Source organism: Lolium perenne, chromosome 4, assembly GCF_019359855.2.
Source record: "Lolium perenne isolate Kyuss_39 chromosome 4, Kyuss_2.0, whole genome shotgun sequence".
Taxonomy (NCBI): domain Eukaryota; kingdom Viridiplantae; phylum Streptophyta; class Magnoliopsida; order Poales; family Poaceae; genus Lolium; species Lolium perenne.
In genome coordinates, this window is record NC_067247.2 from 403,366,779 (window position 1) to 403,386,134 (window position 19,356).

Sequence of the window (19,356 nt, forward strand, 5' to 3'; positions counted from 1 at the left end):
ACTGAGTAAAAGTTAAGAGGCTGGAGAAAACTGAGCACAACTAAGGAACCAGGGGAACGAAAATAGAAATCCCAAGAATATACTAGGCAAAGCCACTTACTTTACACTAGGTCCAGATTGTAGACTGGTGTGGCTACTCACCGCAGAAGGCAAGAATTGTCAGCAACACCAACTTTGCCGAGTGTCCTATAAAAAAACACTCGGTGAACTTGTCAGTTGTTGTTGCCGAGTGTTTTTTTGCGATACTTAAGAGACAATTTTTCTTTTTCTTTTCTATTTTTTAATTTTTTGATGTAGAACACATTTGTTTTTCGAGATATATTTTCCTACCTCCTTTTTTCCTCTCATTTACGAGCACTTTCTCATGCCGTTTCTCTTTCGTTGGTACTTTTTTGGCCCATTCTACAGTCCTCTCTTTTCTGCTGTAAATTTTTCATCCTCTCTTCCCCATCCCTTTCATGCCGCAAATTTTCCTTATGATTTCTTTTGTCATTGTTATCCTCACATGAATAGTCGAAGCGACCGAACTAGGTAGGGGTCAAGCCTCTATGATTTTTGGTGTTGGAACGACTCGCTAGCACACACTGATTAAAAATAGTATGATGAAGCAAAGTTTAAAATATATTACTTCAATTGATCCAGAAATAATATAATTCGATACAACTTGCATAGCCAATGGGCTATCCCAAGACAAATAGAGTTCAACAACGAAACCAAATAAGATAAGTAGTCTCAGCCAGTGCCACAAGAGAAACTTGGCGAGTGGAAATTTGCGACTCTAACATCGTCGCTCACTCTTCTTCGTAAAAGTCTGCAACAAATATTACATCAATAATGATTAGGTCAATACTCTAAATGTATTGGCAAGTTAATTCACGGAAGGGGTGACAACAGACCTATCACATATATAAATATTTGGCTTGGTGGGGTTCAAAATTATTTTGAGGAAAGCAAGTTTTATCCTTTATTTTCAAATATGTTTTAATTGTTTTGAAATCTCTCGGGACACTTGGATAGATACAGAACGTTCTCTTAATCCATGTTCAACCTTTCAATTTTTAATTTCATTAAATTTGTGATAAGGAGATCTGATAGGCAGTTACATGCCCTTCACTAGTAGAAAATGGGACAACCATCTAATCCTTTAGTACCCGTTCCCTTACGAACTGGTACTAAAGGGGTCATTTGTACCGGTTCGGGCGCTCAGGCGGGTGAGGAGCTTTCGTACAGGTTTGTTAGGAGCTTTCATACCGGTTCGTGTTAGGAACCGGTACGAAAGGTCTTCGGCCGAAATTCAGGCGCGGGGTGGGGCCAGGGCTGGACCTTTGGTACTGGTTCATCTAAAGAACCGGTACTAAATGGTGCCTCTATATGATCCATGCCCCCCCACCCGATCCTTTCTCATATTTTCCTCTCTCTCACACATTTCTAAAAAATTAGCACCTCTCACACTCCAACAAATTTTCATTTTTTCTCCACCATTTTAACAAGAATAACGACCTCCATCTATCCAAGGGTTAGCAATATCATCCTTTCTTCCGGTGTTCCTAATTTAGCTCATTTCTTTGCTAGTTTAACTGGTATTATTTTTCTAGTGCTAGCAAGGTGTTCGATGAAATGCCTAAGTTAGGTATTTTATTTTTTATATGCAATTTGAGCTGAAATTATAGTATGTTTTGTAGGTTTTAGTATCATCCCCGTCCTCACCGCCGTCGATCGCCAGCGTCGTCCCCTAGCCGGCACCGTAACACCTCGGTGAGCCTCTTCTTTTTTATAAAAAACCTTAGTTTTATGTGATGAACTTGAATATTAATTAAGTTGGTCACTCATATATCCATGATGTTGTGTAGTTAATGATTTTTGATATACATATATAATGCAGATGAGTCGACAATGGTTGTACGGTTACCGGTGCCATCCCGACTTCATTAATGGCATGCATTATTTTCACAATGTGGCTGAGGCAAACAGGCAGTCGAATGGATTCATCTATTGTCCATTTAGTTCCTATAAGAATATGAAGGATTAAAATACCTCAAAGACACTTCACATCCACCTGCTGGAGAACGGTTTCATGCACAACTATAATTGTTGGACCAAGCACGGAGAAAGAGGGATTATATTGGAAGACAATGAAGAAGAAGAGGATAGTGACAACTGTCCTATGTTCACTGAAGACGGTGATAGTAGAATGGGGGAAGACAAAGCTGAAGAAGAGCCCATTTTTTATGAGCCGATTTTTGATGACCCCGATGACGATTTGGGTCGGGCCATTCTTGATGCGAAGATAAACTGCGGAAGTGAAAAGGAGAGGTTGAAGTTGGAGAAAATGTTTGAGGATCACAACAAACTGTTGTACCCAAATTGCGAAGATGTCCAGAAAAAACTGGGTACCACGTTGGAATTGCCACAATGGAAGGAAAAGAATGGTACTTCTGACAAGGGATTTGAAAAGTTGCTGAAAATAATAAAGAAGATGCTTCGAGGGGAGAACGTATTGCCCTCTAGTACGTACGAAACAAAGAAGGTTGTCTGCCCACTAGGATTAGAGGTGCAGAAGATACATGCATGCATCAATGACTGCATCTTCTACCGCAAGGAGTACGAGAATTTGAATGCATGCCCGGTATGTAGTGCATTGAGGTATAAGATCAGGCGAGATGACCCTGATGATGTTGAGGGTTCCTGCAAAGGTGATGTGGTATGCTCCTATAATACCACTGTTGAAACGTTTGTTCCAAAACAAAGAGCATGCCAAGTTGTTGCGATGGCACAAAGAGGAACGTAAGGAAGATGTGATGCTGAGACACCCCGTTGACGGGTCGTAGTGGATAAAAATCGATAGAGAGTTCAAGTCATTTTCAGATGACGCAAGGAACTTAAGATTTGGTCTAAGTACATATGGCTTTAATCCTTTCGGGGAGCAGAGCTCCAGTCATAGCACCTGACCAGTGACTCTACGTATCTATAACCTTCCTCCTTGGTTGTGCATGAAGCGGAAGTTCATTATGATGCCAGTGCTTATCAAAGGCCCGAGGCAACCCGGCAACGACATTGATGTGTACCTGACACCATTGGTTGAAGAAATTTTACAGTTGTGGCGTGAAGAAGGTGTACCTGTGTGGGATGAGCACGAACAAAAGAAATTGAACCTACGAGCGTTGTTGTTTGTAACCATCAATGATTGGCCTGCTCTTAGTAATATTTCAGTGCTGTCAAACAAGGGATACAATACATGCACACACTATTTAGGTGAGACTGACAGTATATATTTGGGAAACAAGAATGTGTACCTGGGCATCATCGATTTCTTCCAAAATAAGATCACGTAAGAAAGAAAGGAAAGCATTTCAGAGGTGAGGCAGATAACCGAATGAAGCCTACCCGCCCTACTGGGGATGTTATACATGATATGGTCAAGGATTTAAAAGTGATCTTTGGAAAGGGTCCTGGCGGACAATCTATTTCGCATGATGTTGACGGACACGTACCCATGTGGAAGAAGAAGTCTATATTTTGGGAGCTACCCTATGATACGTCTCAAACGTATCTATAATTTCTTATGTTCCATGCTACTTTTATGATGATACTCACATGTTTTATACACACTTTATGTCATATTTATGCATTTTCCGGCACTAACCTATTGACAAGATGCCGAAGAGCCAGTTGCTGTTTTCTGCTGATTTTGGTTTCAGAAATCCTACAACGGAAATATTCTCGGAATTGGACGAAATCAACCCCCAGGGTCTTATTTTTCCACGAATCTTTCAGAAGACCGAAGGAGATACGGAGTGGGGCCACGAGGTGGAGCCACACTAAGGCGGCGCGGCCAAGGAGGGGCCCGTGCCGCCCTGTTCTGTCGGCCCCTCGTAACGCCCCTAAACCTACCCTTCCGCCTACTTAAAGCCTTCGTCGATAAAACCCCAGTACCGAGAGCCACGAAACGGAAAACCTTCCAGAGACGCCGCCGCCGCCAATCACATCTCGGGGGATTCAGGAGATCGCCTCCGGCACCCTGCCGGAGAGGGGAATCATCTCCCGGAGGACTCTTCATCGCCATGATCGCCTCCGGAGTGATGTGTGAGTAGTTCACCCTGGACTATGGGTCCATAGCAGTAGCTAGATGGTTGTCTTCTCCTCATTGTGCTATCATTGTTAGATCTTGTGAGCTGCCTATCATGATCAAGATCATCTCTTTGTAATGCTACATGTTGCGTTTGTTGGGATCCGATGAATATGGAATACTATGTTATGTTGATTATCAATCTATCATATATGTGTTGTTTATGATCTTGCATGCTCTCCGTTGCTAGTAGAGGCTCTGGCCAAGTTGATACTTGTAACTCCAAGAGGGAGTATTTATGCTTGATAGTGGGTTCATGCCTCCATTTAATCTGGGACAGTGACAGAAAGTTCTAAGGTTGTGGATGTGCTGTTGCCACTAGGGATAAAACATCAATGCTTTGTCTAAGGATATTTGTGTTGATTACATTACGCACCATACTTGATGCAATTGTCTGTTGTTTGCAACTTAATACTGGAAGGGGTGCGGATGCTAACCCGAAGGTGGAATTTTTAGGCATAGATGCATGCTGGATAGCGGTCTATGTACTTTGTCGTAATGCCCAATTGAATTTCACACTACTCATCATGATATGTATGTGCATTGTTATGCCCTTTTTATTTGTCAATTGCCCAACTGTAATTTGTTCACCCAACATGCTATTTCTTATTGGAGAGACACCACTAGTGAACTGTGGACCCCGGTCCATTCTTTTACATCGAATACAATCTACTGCAATACTTGTTCTATACTGTTCTTCGCAAACATCATCTTCACACTATACATCTAATCCTTTGTTACAGCAAGCCGGTGAGATTGACAACCTCACTGTTACGTTGGGGCAAAATACTTTGATTGTGTTGTGCAGGTTCCACGTTGGCGCCGGAATCCCTGGTGTTGCGCCGCACTACACTCCGCCACCATCAACCCTCACGTGCTTCTTGACTCCTACTGGTTCGATAACCTTGGTTTCTCACTGAGGGAGAACTTACTGCTGTACGCATCACACATTCCTCTTGGGGTTCCCAACGGACGTGTGCCTCACGCGTATCAAGCACGTTTTCTGGCGCCGTTGCCGGGGAGATCAAGACACGCTGCAAGGGGAGTCTCTCACTTCCAATCTCTTTACTTTGTTTTTGTCTTGCTTTGCTTTATTTTATTTACTGCTTTGTTTGTTCTCTATATCAAAAATACAAAAAAATTAGTTACTCGCTTTACTTTATTTACTATCTTGTTTGCGTTCTCCGTATTAAAAACACACAAAAAATTAGTTACTTGCGTTTATCTCATTTACTTTTTTTTATTTCATCATGTTGCCTCCTAAGTTCACTTTGAAAAAAATACCAGTAGGATAACGGTCTATCATTTGAAGAGATAATATAGAAGAATTTTTCACCCATGCTAGTATGGATGAAGATTTTGAAGATATACCATTATTAAAAGTTGCTCCTACTTATGAAAGTGCTTCCGCCTGTTTAGTACACATGTTGGAAACTAGATTCGTTAATCTCAATCCCATAATTCAACATATGTTTCTTACACTTTCTGATATGGAGATGGGAGAAAAGAGAGATTTTGTTTTAAAAGTCCTTGTTAGAGAATTTGAGGATATAGCTAAAGAAGCTAGAAAAGTTTTTATTAAGCATAAGAGGCTTGGTTTGTTCACTGATTTTAAAAGAACACTTGAAAAGATGGATATGGATAGAATAAGGTACACTATTAATGTTAATGATGGTGGGGAGATTAAAGTACCGATACCTAGTAAGCTCCTAGGAATGCATGAAGCTCTAGAAAATAACTATGCTTGGCTTGTTCCTGAAAATTTGTTTGATGAGAATAGTAAGCCTAAAAGCGTACAAAGAGGAGTCACTTACATAGACCAGATACAATGCATTGTTGAGGAAACTCCCAACACCCCTGGTAATGATGTTGATGCTTCATCTCTTGATAATACTTGATTCACACTTTCTGCGCCTAGCTGAAAGACGTTAAAGAAAAGCGCTTATGGGAGACAACCCATTATTTTACTTCAGCACTTTTGTTTTATATTTGAGTCTTGGAAGTTGTTACTACTGTAGCAACATCTTCTTATCTTTATTTTACTGCATTGTTGTGCCAAGTAAAGTCTTTGATAGTAAGGTTCATACTAGATTTGGATTACTGCGCAGAAACAGATTTCTTGTTGTCACGAATTTGAGTAGTATTCTCTGTAGGTAACTCAGAAAAATCTGCCAATTTACGTGAGTAATCCACAGATATATACTCAACATTCATTGAATTTGAGCATTTTCATCTGAGCAAGTTTAGTGCGCCAGAAAAATTCGTCTTTACAGACTGTTCGGTTTTGACAGATTCTGCCTTTTATTTCGCATTGCCTGTTTTGCTATGTTTGATGGATTTTTTTGTTCCATTAACTTTCAGTAGCTTTGTGCAATGTCCATAAGTGTTAAGAATGATTATGTCACCTCTGAACATGTGAATTTTTGATTATGCACTAACCCTCTAATGAGTTTGTTTTGAGTTTGGTGTGGAGGAAGTTTTCAAGGATCAAGAGAGAAGGATGATACAATATGATCAAGGAGAGTGAAAACTCTAAGCTTGGGGATGCCCCCGTGGTTCATCCCTGCATATTTCAAGAAGACTCAAGCATCTAAGCTTGGGGATGCCCAAGGCATCCCCTTCTTCGTCGACAAATTATCAGGTCACCTCTAGTGAAACTATCACTAGTAGGAAAACCCTTATAGGCGGAGCTTAGTTCTGTGGCGCACCACTAAAAATGCGCCACAGAATATTATTTTGTGGCGCACCATTCTGGGTGCGCCACAGAAATAGCTTAATTTTGTGGCGCACACTTCAGTAGTGCGCCACAGAAACTATGTGGGGCCCACATCCTGCCACCACCAATTATTACTGTAGGTATTTCTGTGGCGCACATGGCGTGCTGCGCCACAGAAATAACTCTTTCTGTGGCGCACGTGCTTCGGTGCGCCACAGAAGTAGTTTGTTCTGTGGCGCACCTGCTCGGGTGCGCCACAGAATTAAGGGACTTATATCATCTCGCCCGTGCCCTCCCCCAACTGTTCACCTCTCCCCTCTCCCCTCTCCCCTCCCCTCTCCCCTCTCCCCTCTCCTCCGATCCGCCGCGCGCCACCATGGTCGTTGATGGGGATATGCCCATAGGGGGTGGGTCGCCAGTCCCAGTCGCCATGAAGATAGAGGCTTGGGTGGATCGCCAGTCGCCTAAGCGACTGGGCCCTAAGGCGACTGGGCCGTGATCCCAAGGAGGAGGTCCACACGGCTGGACAAGAAGGTTACTTGCGAGAGGGATAGCGGATCCCGGATTAGTAGCAACTGATATGATTCGGAGTTATCTCCATGTAACCCTAGGCCGGGGGTGCTTATATAAACCCCCGAGCTTAAACCCTAGAGGACACCTTACTCGAGATCCAATCTCCCCCTGTAAGCTCTCGGCGTAGCCGCCGACTGAGCCCCCCCATTGTAATTCTCCACTGAGCAATAAAGATCTAGCAGGACGTAGGCCTTTTACTCTCCGGAGGGGCTGAACCTGGGTAAAACCCTTGCGTCTCTTGCACCTCGACCCGTAGATGGCAATGTTCCCTTCCCCTCGCATCAATGAAGTGCTACCCCCTGTAGCATCTGCCGTGGTTACATCCACGACAGTGGCGCCCACCGTGGGGCATGGGACATCAAGCCTTCGAGCTACGGCGAGGCCCTACTCGCCAGTTCGGCGGCCGGTTGCTTCCGGCAGGATGATCGCCACCGGCAATTTCTTCCACATCCAGCCAAGCACCTACCGGCCCGCCTCGTCACCTCTCACACACGCCTGGATGGTGCCGATCGGCTCCATCAACCTCTTCGTTGGGCTCGCCGGCGTCAGCGATCCCTCTGAGCCTCGCCCCAGTCGCTCACACGACCCCTTCGCGCCCGGGCAGCTCCTCACCGCTACTCGCCCGGTCACCGGCGAGGTATACGCGGAGGCTGAGGCGGCCCTGGGAGACGATGCCGAGTCGGCGGTCGTGGCACCGACCGCTAACTCCACCGTTGCCTCGGCAGCCACCGACTCCGCCGACACCGCTCCAGTCGCCGATTCCGCCGACACCATCCCGGCCATCAAATCCATCATCGCTGCGATCGACGCCGACTTCACCGACATCATCGCTACAACGTCGGTTGCGGGATCCACCGCTGCGTCCCCGACTGCCCGCTCCATCGCCACAGCATCGACCAAGGACTCTATCTCCCTGGTCTCCCACCCGAGCGACTTCGAAGGTGGCTTCGAGGACGACTCCATCCTCTCCCTCTTCGGCAGCGATTACGACTCGGACTCTGTCGAGGCCCCGCGTTACCACTACCCGACCGCAGTCTTCATGGCAGGGGGTGAAGGAGAGACCCCAGTCGACGCCTTCACCACTCCCCTCCCCGCAACCGCCACCGCGACCGAGATCGAGGCGCACCGGGCGGCCCTCGAGGAGCAGAGGAAAAAGGAGCTCGCCGAAAGGCAGAAATTCCGCCTCGAGCAAGATGAAGTAAGGGCCGTGTCCCACTATCGTCAGCAGCGAAACCGCCGGCGCATGGAGCGCGCCCGCGCGAGCGACTTTCCCAGCGCACGCCTTAACCCGACGACCCAGACGGAGAAATCCGGGTCGCCCGAGTCCAAAACCCTGACATCCCGGAAGGAAGTCGGGCTGCTGCAGATAGAACAGCGCGCGGAGCACCACCGCCACCCCCACCACCACCACCCGAAGTTCCTCGGGCAGAGGTCGACGCCAACGGCCTACCACTGCACTCGTCTCCAGCCGACAACGTGGCAGCTGCGCAGGCCGTCCTCGCAAGAATCCCCGAAACGGGAGACGGCGCGATCCTCGTCCAGCACGCCAAGGCTTTGGTAGCCAAGGCATTGGAGCAGCAGCACGCCGCAGCCGACTCGCAGGGGCGACTCTATTCGCGCACATCCGCCAGTCGCGCGGCGTCGTCAGACGCGGCAAACCGCGCAATCGTCAACGCCAACAACGGCCCGCCGCCAGCACCGCGCGCGGCCCACTCGTCTAACAACCGAGTCGAGCCGCGCCCCGCGCGGGTGATGGTCGCCGCTAACGGGCAGCCGATCGACGCCCGAACCCACATCGTCAACGACCAAGAATGGCGGGCGCGCAATCGATTGAACGACCGCCACGCCGATGAAGCCCGCGCGAGCGCGTTCACCCGAATCGGCCCCGCTTGCTTCGGGCCGATGATTAGAGGCGAGCCGTACCCTGTGGGGTTCAAAGGACCCCGCGACATCGAGAAGTACGATACAAGCATTGACCCCATGCCTGGATCGACTCGTACGCCATGGCAATGGGGATCCAGGGCCACTCCGAGTTACTCGCAGCGCGATACCTGCCCCTCATGATGGACGGCGTCAATCGCCATTGGTTCAACACCCTCACCGTCAACAGCATCGACTCCTGGGAAGAAGCCCGCGCCGCGTTCATCCAGCACTTCGCCAGCGCATACACCCGTGCCACAACCATAGAAGACCTAGATCGCTGCGTCCAAGGCCCGCGCGAGTCGACCCGCCGGTGGGTGCAGCGCTGGCAGGACATGTGGACGACCTCCAGCGGCATCAGCACGGACACGGCAATCGCTTCCGACGCTGCTGCCGGTACGAACCACTAAGCGCCAAGCTCCGTCGCGTCAGCAGGGACAATATCTCAATCTCCGAGCTCTTCGACATCGCCACCCGCTACGCCGATGAAGACCCTACAGTCGACTCGGACGACGAGTACGGTCAACGACGCAATCGCCGCCCTGCGCACACGGAGCCTCGGCGTGGCGACTACCGTTTCGCCGGCCGGTCCAACAACGGCAAGCGCCGCGGAGAGGGAGGACACAACGAGCTAGTTGCTACCACCGATTACGAGCAGCGCGAGCCAAAATCGTTTCGGCGCGACACTCGTCCACCTCGGGAGGATCGGCCTCAGCCCAAGCGCTTCGACGCCCGCAGCCTCCTAGACGCACCATGCATCTATCACAGCAAGGAGGGCAAGCCCGCCAACCACACGACGGGAAATTGCTACTCCCTGAAGCAGATAGAAAGAGCTCGCCGCGCCAAGGAAAACGACGGCGGCAACCAGCACAAGGAGCGCGCCAAGGACCAAGACCAGCACAAGGGAGAGGGCTTCGGTCGCAGCGCCGGCTCGCTCCACACCTTCACCGGGGTCGGCGACAGGCGGGACAGGAAGGTCCTCGCAAGGGCAGTGGCGGTACACGCAGTCATACTTTCCGACGTACCGGTGGCTCAACTGGTCCGAGCAAAGCATCACCTGGAGCCGCGAAGATCACGCCCCCCGCATCGAGTACCCCGGGCGAGTGGCGCTAGTCGTCAGGCCCAAGGTCGCCGACTACTGGCTACCAAAAACCCTGATGGACGGGGGAAGCTCCATCAACATCATGTACTACGACACCTTCCAGCGGCTTGGCCTGCCGGACTCACGCCTTGAGAACACCAAGGTCACGTTCCACGGCATCGTCCCCGGGCGGAAGGCCTTCCCGATCGGCAAGGTGACGCTGCCAGTCACCTTCGGCACGCCCGTGAACTACCGTACCGAGCGGATAACGTTCGAGGTGGTGAACTTCAAAAGCTCTTACCATTGCGTACTCGGCCGACAAGCGTTCGCCCGCTTCATGGCGACCCCACACTACGCGTACAACATGATGAAGATGCCAGGGCCTCGAGGCGTCATCACCGTCCATGGCGACCCGGAGATGGCATTGGAATGTGAGGACGACAGCGCCAAGCTCGCCGACGCCGTCATCGCCGACGAACAAGACAACTCCGCCGAGCTCGCCAAGTACCCAGTCGACCGCAACGACCCCGCCATCCTGGAGAAGCCAACCGAGCTCGACTCGTCCGCAGCAACCTTCAAGGCCGCAGCAGGCACCCGCCAAGTAGATCTTGTAGAAAACGATCCAAGTAGGCAAGTTACCATTGGGACGGGCCTGTCCGCCCAATAGGAAAGCGCGCTCATCAAGTTCCTCCGTGAGAATCGAGATATCTTTGCATGGAAACCATCTGACATGCCAGGTGTCCCGAGAGAACTTGCTGAGCACAAATTACATGTCGATCCCACCGCGCGACCCGTTAGGCAGGCAATGCGCCCTGTGGGAGAAGAACGGCGACGCGCAATCGCCGAAGAAGTAAACCGGCTGCTCGCTGCCGGCTTCATCATAGAAATCAAGCACCCGAAATGGCTGGCAAACCCAGTCCTAGTGCTAAAGAAGAACAAGACGTGGCGAATGTGTATCGATTACACAAGCCTCAACAGCGCGTGCCCCAAGGACCCATTCGTCCTACCGCGAATCGACCAGATTATCGACGCGGTCGCCGGGTCCGAGTCGCTATGCTTCCTTGATGCATACTCCGGGTACAATCAAATAAAGATGGCCAAGGAAGACCAAGAGAAGACTGCATTCATCACACCCCTAGGCGCCTACTGCTACACGTCCATGACCTTCGGCCTCAAGAACGCCGGAGCAACGTACCAGCGGTGCATGAACAGCTGCTTAGAAAGCCAGATCGGCCGCAACGTGCATGTCTACATCGACGATGTGGTGGTCAAATCGACTCGACAGACCGACCTCGTCAGCGACCTCGCCGAAACATTCGCCAACTTACGGCGGTACAAGATCAAGCTCAACCCTTTGAAGTGCACCTTCGGGGTTCCATCAGGACAGCTGCTAGGCTACGTCGTCTCCAAGCGAGGCATCGAACCTAACCCGGAGAAGACACTGGCGGTCATGCGCACCAAGCAGCCAGCATGCCTAGTCGACGCGCAAAAACTCGCCGGTCGAGTCGCCGCCCTCAGTCGCTTCATACCCCGGCTCGGAGACAAGGCCATGCCACTATACCGCTTGCTCAAGAAGTCGGAATCATTCCGGTGGACAGACGAGGCGCAGCGGGCCCTAGAGGAACTCCAGCACGCCCTCTCGAATGCCCCTATCCTCGCGGCCCCGCTGCCAAAAGAAACCATGCTCCTATACGTCGCCGCGTCGAACCGCGCTATAAGTGCAGTCATGGTCGTCGAACGGAAGGAGGAAGGAAGGGAGCAACTGGTACAACGCCCGGTCTACTACATCAGCGAAGCCTTAATCGAATCCAAGCAACGGTATCCACACTACCAGAAGCTGGTGTACGCCGTCCTCAGGGCCCAGCGGCGACTGGCCCCTTACTTCCACGAGCACCCCATCAAGGTAGTCGCCTCAACACCACTCGCCGACATCATCCGCAACCGCGACGCAACTGGCCGGATCGCCAAGTGGGCAGTCGAGCTCGGCGTCCACAACATCACCTACGAGTCACGCCACGCCATCAAATCTCAAGCACTCGCCGACTTCCTCGCCGACTGGGAAGAGGCCCAGCAGCCAAGCTCCCCCGCGGACCTCAAACATTGGACGTTGCACTTCGACGGTTCTAAAAACCTCGAAGGAGCAGGCGCGGGAGTCGTCCTCACATCACCAAAGGGCGACACAGTGAAGTACGTCCTGCAACTCAGATTCGAGCCATGCACCAACAACATGGCCGAGTACGAGGCGCTCCTGCACGGCATGCGAGTCGCAAAAGAGATGGGCGCAACACGGCTGCGCTGCCTCGGCGATTCCGACCTAGTCGCCAGCCAAACTTCCGGCACCTGCGACGCCACAGACGCCAACATGATCGCATACAAACGCGCCGTCGACCAAGCCGGCGCTAGCTTCGCCGGTCACGTCGTCGAGTGGGTTGACAGGCGCAAGAACGAAGAAGCCGACGCGCTAGCCAGAATCGGGTCCAAGCGACTTCAACCTCCTCCGGGCGTCGTCCTGGACATCCTCAGCCACCCCTCGGTGCGCGCACCGCGCGAGCTGGACATTGCCGAGCCACCTGCTCCCGACTCCGCCTTAGTCGCACTCGCCGTCGACAGCACCGATTGGACCGAGCCATACATAAGCTACCTCGAGAGCCAGGCACTGCCGATGGATGAAACCAAAGCACGCGCCATCGTGCGCAGATGCAAGTCCTTCACCATCATCAACAATGAGCTATACAAGCGCAGTGTCTCGGGAGTGTTCCAACGATGCGTCACCACGGCGGAAGGGCGCAACATTCTGCGCGACATCCACGCAGGGGACTGCGGCCACCACGCAGGCGCGCGGTCAATCGTCGCCAAGGCCTTTCGTCACGGCTTCTACTGGCCAACAGCCCACGAAGACGCAATCGCCCTTGTCCGTTCATGCGCCGGGTGCCAAAAGCATGCAAGCCAGTCGCACATGCCAGGATCGGCATTGAAGACCATCCCCCTCACCTGGCCCTTCGCCGTATGGGGCATGGACATGGTGGGAAAATTCAAAACGGCCCCCGGCGGATATACTCACCTCCTGGTAGCGGTGGACAAGTTCACCAAATGGGTAGAAGCAAAGCCCATAAAGAAGTGCGACGGGAAGACGGCCACAAAGTTCCTACGCGAGCTCATCTATCGGTACGGCTACCCTCACAGTATCATAACCGACAACGGCACCAACTTCGCCAAAGGGGAGATGGCTGACTTTTGCGAAGAAAAGGGCATCCGACTCGATCTCGCCTCAGTCGCCCACCCCGAGTCGAACGGCCAAGCAGAAAGGGCAAACCAGAGCATCCTGCACGGACTCAAACCACGCCTGGTCGTGCCCCTAGAGCGCGCAGCCGGCTGCTGGGCAGAGGAGCTCTCTTCAGTACTATGGGGCATCCGCACAACGCCTAACAGGTCAACCGGCTTCACGCCTTTCTTCCTGGTATATGGCGCCGAAGCCGTCATGCCCACGGACATCGCCTACGACTCACCTCGGGTCGCCAATTACGCCGAAGAAGACAACGAGCGAGCTCGCCAAGATGACATCGATCTCCTCGACGAGGCCAGAGACCTCGCACTCTCCAGAACCGCCATTTACCAGCAGGACCTCCGTCGCTACCACAGTCGCCGCGTTCGGAGTCGCTCCTTCCAAGTCGGCGATCTGGTACTCCGGCTAATCCAGGACAAGAAAGGGATGCACAAGCTGTCCCCGCCCTGGGAAGGACCATTCGCCGTCAGCCGCGTACTCGGCAACGACTCCTACTACCTCATCGACGTCCGCAAGGACGACAAAGGCGAGCCGCTCACTAAAGAGGTGGAGCGCCCCTGGAACATCAACCTCCTCCGGCGGTTCTATACCTAAGGGAAAAATGTAATCCGAAAATTCAGAGGGTAATAAAAATCGCCGACCATTTTTTGATCTCAAGCTCCGACTACCTCTCCTTCACCCGCCAAATATCGTCATCTCTCATCCCGGGACATACCGGCTTAGTCGCCGCGACAAGCGACTAGGAACTGAGAGACCTCCGGTCGCCGCTGCTGGAAGAGAGAAGTCCACGATCGGCCAAGTAGCCGGGCTAACACGGGATGGCGGCGTGACCGAGGCGCAACACCAGGCCCGGTCACCCACCATCTCTCACGCCATCGGGTGAAAACGGCGACTGGAACCCACAGCAGGGCCGCACGCTCGGCCAGCCCCACGGGCCTCGGCGACCGCCTTGTGCTACGTTATAAAGCACACCAATGCCCTCCTCTACCTTAGGTTGGCGAATTGCGTGGCTAAGTACTTCGACTAGGGACCCCGCAAAACGGACCCGCGGCTCGCCAAGGAAAATACGCCCGCAATGATCCCCTTTGGAGTCGCCTAGCGACTGGCTCACCGAGCCACGACGAGTGGCGCGCTACATCCGAACAGCGCAAACTACACCACACCACTACTCCACCCATGAGGCTGCTATTCGTACTATAATGACTACGTACTGCGACTGGGGACGCCCAGCTCGAAAAGGAAAACAGTCAAGTCGATAGCCTTCATTGGGGTCGCAAGGCGACTGACCTGAAGGCCATGGATAGTCGGAACCAACTCCAATGCATCGCCGTCTCAAATAATGCAAAAGCAACCACCGAATCACGTTTAAGCAAAAGTCATCATTCTATTTACAACTAACACCCGCTCGCGGGAAATCTAGCTACTTCTTACACAGGTACTCAGGAAACTACGAGGACGACCCCGGAGCCCCCTCTACGACAGGCTCGACGCCGTCATCGCCGTGACGAAATTTCGGCGTGTACACCACGACCGGATATGTAGACAGCGAGCCGGCGGCAGCAGCATGGAAGAGGCGCTCCGCGGGGTAGTCCACCGGGCCCGGCTCCTTCTCCGCGTCACCAGGAGCCGCTTGGCTGGGGATATGAGTCTCCAAGTCCGCGGTCGCCGATGCTCGGTCGGCGAAGGGCGCACCGCCTCCATCAGCCGCAGCACTTCGGCAACATCGAACTCCCCAGTCTCCGAGGGGAAGCCAGCGGTGACCTCCTCCACGTCGAACCCTTCAGAGTAATGCGCCAGCACCATGCTCAGAGCCATGGTAATGCCAACGCGGCAGGAAGAGCGACGAAGCCAGTCAACAACAGCCGGAATGTTGGACACGGCCTTGAAGACGGATGGCGTGTCCCGCGGAATCACCTCCCGCGGGCTCAGGTACTGGAGCGCGGCAAGTATCTCCCCCGCGCAGGCGATGATACGCGCGGTCGCGGTCGACAGGCATTCCCGTGGAGTCGCCGTCTCCACGAAGTCGCACGTACCTGCAGTCAACAACACAAGGAAAAGGGAAAAATGAGAACTTCCCCTTCAACGCCGACTCGCCACGCTCGGGGACTGGCCCCCGAGGCCGACTCGCCACGCTCGGGGACTGGCCCCCGAGGCCGACTCGCCACGCTCGGGGACTGGCCCCCGAGACCGACTCGCCACGCTCGAGATCGGCCCCCGAGGCCAACTCGCCACGCTCGGGGACTGACCCCGAGGCCGACTCGCCGTGTTCAGATACTCAAACCCCCGGCAAATAAAACAAGAAGTGCGACAACAAGAACTTACCAAGAATCTGCCGCGACATCTCCCTGACGAAAGCCTCGAAGTTGGTCTTCTCGGCCTGCACCGCCAGGACGATGCCCTCGGACGCCTCCTTCTCCGCAGCAAGTTCTTTGGCGTGCTGCTGCTTCAAGGCCGCCACCTCCTCCCGCAGAGACGCGGCAGCCCCACGTGCAGAGTCCCGCGCATCAGTCGCGGCCTCCAGCTTCACCTTGTATTCGGTGATGACGTCCTCCAGCTCCCGGCCCTTCTGCTCCAGGACCTTCGTCAATTCCGCCACCTCCGCTTTCGCCCTTTTCCGGGCCTCTTCGGCCTGCTGCGCCCGGAACTCGGCTTCACGGTAGAAGGACTCCTTGACGAACCCTTCCCGAGCCTCGGCAAGAGCCTTTGCCTGCGCCTCTGCTACAAGAAAAGGAAACGGTGAGAACGAACGCCCGGGCCAGTGACACTGAATGAGGACGGCGAGTGGGCATGACTTACTGCCCAGGGCAATCAGCTTCCGGTTCTTCTGCGCCGCCTCCTCCACAAGCGCGGTCAGCCGCTTAATCTCCGCCTACGGAAACCAAACAAAAATGCCAAGGTCAACAAACAAAAAGCAAATAGAGACTCGACTCGCCCTTTCAGACCAAGTCGACCCTCGGGGACTGGGGGTGACTAGGCCACGTGTTCAGCGACACTTACCACATGCGCCTCGCCAAGCGCCGTGTGGAGCTCAGTGAAGGTCAATGAAGACGGCGGCGGATGACGCGACTCGGTCGCCCCGTCCGCTCGCATCACCGCCTCAGTCGACGGAACCTCGCCCGTCCGCGTGTCGGTGTCACTGGGCGGGGCGCGGTCCCTGGCGGCCTTGGACCGGCGCTCTTTCAGTGGCTCCGACAGGCCGCCCTCCTCGACGATGTCCTCTTCAACTTCGGGTGCCTTCTGCCCCTCGGTCGATCCAATGTCAGTCGACTCCTCCTCCACCACAGGCGGAGCAACGTCCGGACCCGTCGCCGCACTCGCCATGCCCCCGCGAGCCATGCTGGGTAGAGGAAAAACGTTGGCGGTGGGCTCGACGTGGCTAATGCTCTCCTTCTCCGCTTGACTCCCGGCGGCGGGCTCTTCTGGAGCCGACCCCGCACCCCCAAGGTCGGACGGCGCCGCCTTCCTCTCCGCGGCTTTCTTCTTTGCCTCGGCCGCCCTCGTGGCCGCCACCCCGGCCGCGGGCGGCTTCGCCAAGGTCTTCTTCTTGGACCTACAGAGAGGCGAGGTGAGTCGACACTCAGTCCAGTCGCAGGAAGGATAAATTCGACAAGAAATACTTACTTCACCGTGGGAATCGCTTTTACGCCCGGACCGGCCCGAGCTCCCGCATCGATCGCGTCCTTCAAGGGACGCTGAAGCCTCATGGACCCTTCCAGGAGAGTGGGGCGCAGTCGCTTCGATAGCGGCTCGGCCCCTTCCTTGGAGGGCTCCGCCTTGTCCTCCGGACGGGAGGTCGCCTCCTCTTCAGCCGCGCCCTGGGACGAGGACTCGGCACCCCTCTTCGACCCGCGCGGGAGTCTGATGAAGTCCCGCGCCTCCGAGTCCGACTCGGTGCGCTCCTCCTCCTCGTCGACCTCTTCCTCCTCGCCTTCGGTCATCTCCGGTGGTTCCTTTCCGGCGAGAGGAGGGAGGTGGTCTGCGATCTTCTGCCAACGCTGCAATCGAATCAAAGGAACAAGTCAGAAAGGAAGAAGCGCGGCTAAGCCGTGCGAAGTCGCCATGCGAAGCATTACCTGAGGCGCTGGGGTGTCTTCGGTGTAGGGCTGCAAGCCGTCCTCGAAGGAAGTAAAGGTGGCAGTCGCGATCATAGCGAGCGCCTTCCGGTACACCCCCCCGTCCCACTCGGTCGCCGTCGACCGGGTGCGGTCGTTCTGTCCCCGGTACTCCCACATGGGGTGAGCTCGGCACCGCAGGGGGATCAGCCGCCGGCCAAGCCAACAGTTGTACATGTCGACCGCCGTCAGGCCGTCATCTTTTAGCGCCTGGATCGCTTGGCGCATATCCTTCTCCTGCTCGCGCGGCAGCGACCGGACATTGAGGCGCCGCGGGACGCTCGGCTCGGGACTGTATTGGGGAATGCATACCTCGCCCGGGGGAGTGTACTCCTTGGCGTAGAACCAGAAACGACGCCACAGCGACTGCGCCTTCTTGGGGAGCGCCATGTCGATGAAGCTTTCCCCGGACTTCACCTGGAAGGTGATCCCCCCGTTCGGGATGAGTGCTTCGCTGTTCTTGCTGGCCCGAGTCGCCCGCCCGTGGAAGATGGACACCCACAGCGGGAAGTAGGGCGGACAGCCCAAGTAGCATTCGCACAACGCCACGAACAGAGAAATCTGCTGGACGATGTGCGGCCCGAGGTCGGAAACCTTGATGCTGTAGAAGGCCAGCAACTGCCGGAGGAAATCGGAGGTGGGGAGAGCGAACCCGCGATCGAGGAAGCTCATGAAGATCACGAACTCCCCGGGCCGTGGGAGGGGCTCCGTCTCGTTCGCCGGCGGAACCCGCCATCGCTCCCGGTTGAACTCCGGGATGACTCCGGAGGCGACGTACGGGAGGAGAGACTCCCGCGTGACCTTCGACTTGCCCCAACCCTTCGCCGCCATGGATGCGTGTGGAGTGTGGAATGAAGATGAGATAAAGAGAAGATGGGGGATGAATGCGGAGGAGTGTTGAACCCTAATCCTAGGGGCGACCCTTTATACCGCCCGCACTCGCTCAGATTGAGGATGAGATCTGTTCGTTGAATTGTCCCGGAATCGCCGCCCCGCAATCAACGGTCGAGATCTGCGCCGTCACCGGCTGAATAGCCGTTAAACTAGCCGTTAGCGGTCACGTCGAGCCCAACGGTCAACAACATGCAGACGGTGTGCACCTCGGTCAACGTGAAATCTAGCCGTTGGCCTCTCCACGTGTCTCTATGGTGACTACGCGTCGACTGGCAAACGGCGACTGGCTAGAGCCGACTGTCACACGCCGACTGACTGATCAAATTATGGCGACTGAGACTGCCACCGCACCCGCGACTTTATCTTTGGAAGCCCGGCGGCGACTCATCTTGATCCATCACCGCGCCTCTCCAAGACTTGTTCCAGATCCGCGCTTCTTCACCACCGCGCTTGGGGACTACTGATGGGGATATGCCCATAGGGGGTGGGTCGCCAGTCCCAGTCGCCATGAAGATAGAGGCTTGGGTGGATCGCCAGTCGCCTAAGCGACTGGGCCCTAAGGCGACTGGGCCGTGATCCCAAGGAGGAGGTCCACACGGCTGGACAAGAAGGTTACTTGCGAGAGGGATAGCGGATCCCGGATTAGTAGCA

The 19,356-nt window shown here is 54.0% G+C and overlaps 1 protein-coding gene across 1 annotated transcript; it reads right to left on the bottom strand.

Annotated features, from left to right (window-relative positions):
* Positions 1–778: 778 nt before the first annotated feature.
* LOC127348169 (uncharacterized) lies at positions 779–17,825 on the bottom strand. The gene is made up of 6 exons (XM_071818423.1): positions 17,321–17,825; positions 16,697–17,249; positions 16,496–16,568; positions 16,022–16,417; positions 15,392–15,732; positions 779–811 (listed from the first exon to the last, which is right to left on the bottom strand). The coding sequence occupies exons 1-6, from the start codon at positions 17,635–17,637 to the stop codon at positions 779–781; spliced, it is 1,713 nt and encodes a 570-aa protein (XP_071674524.1). The 5' UTR covers positions 17,638–17,825.
* Positions 17,826–19,356: the final 1,531 nt, after the last annotated feature.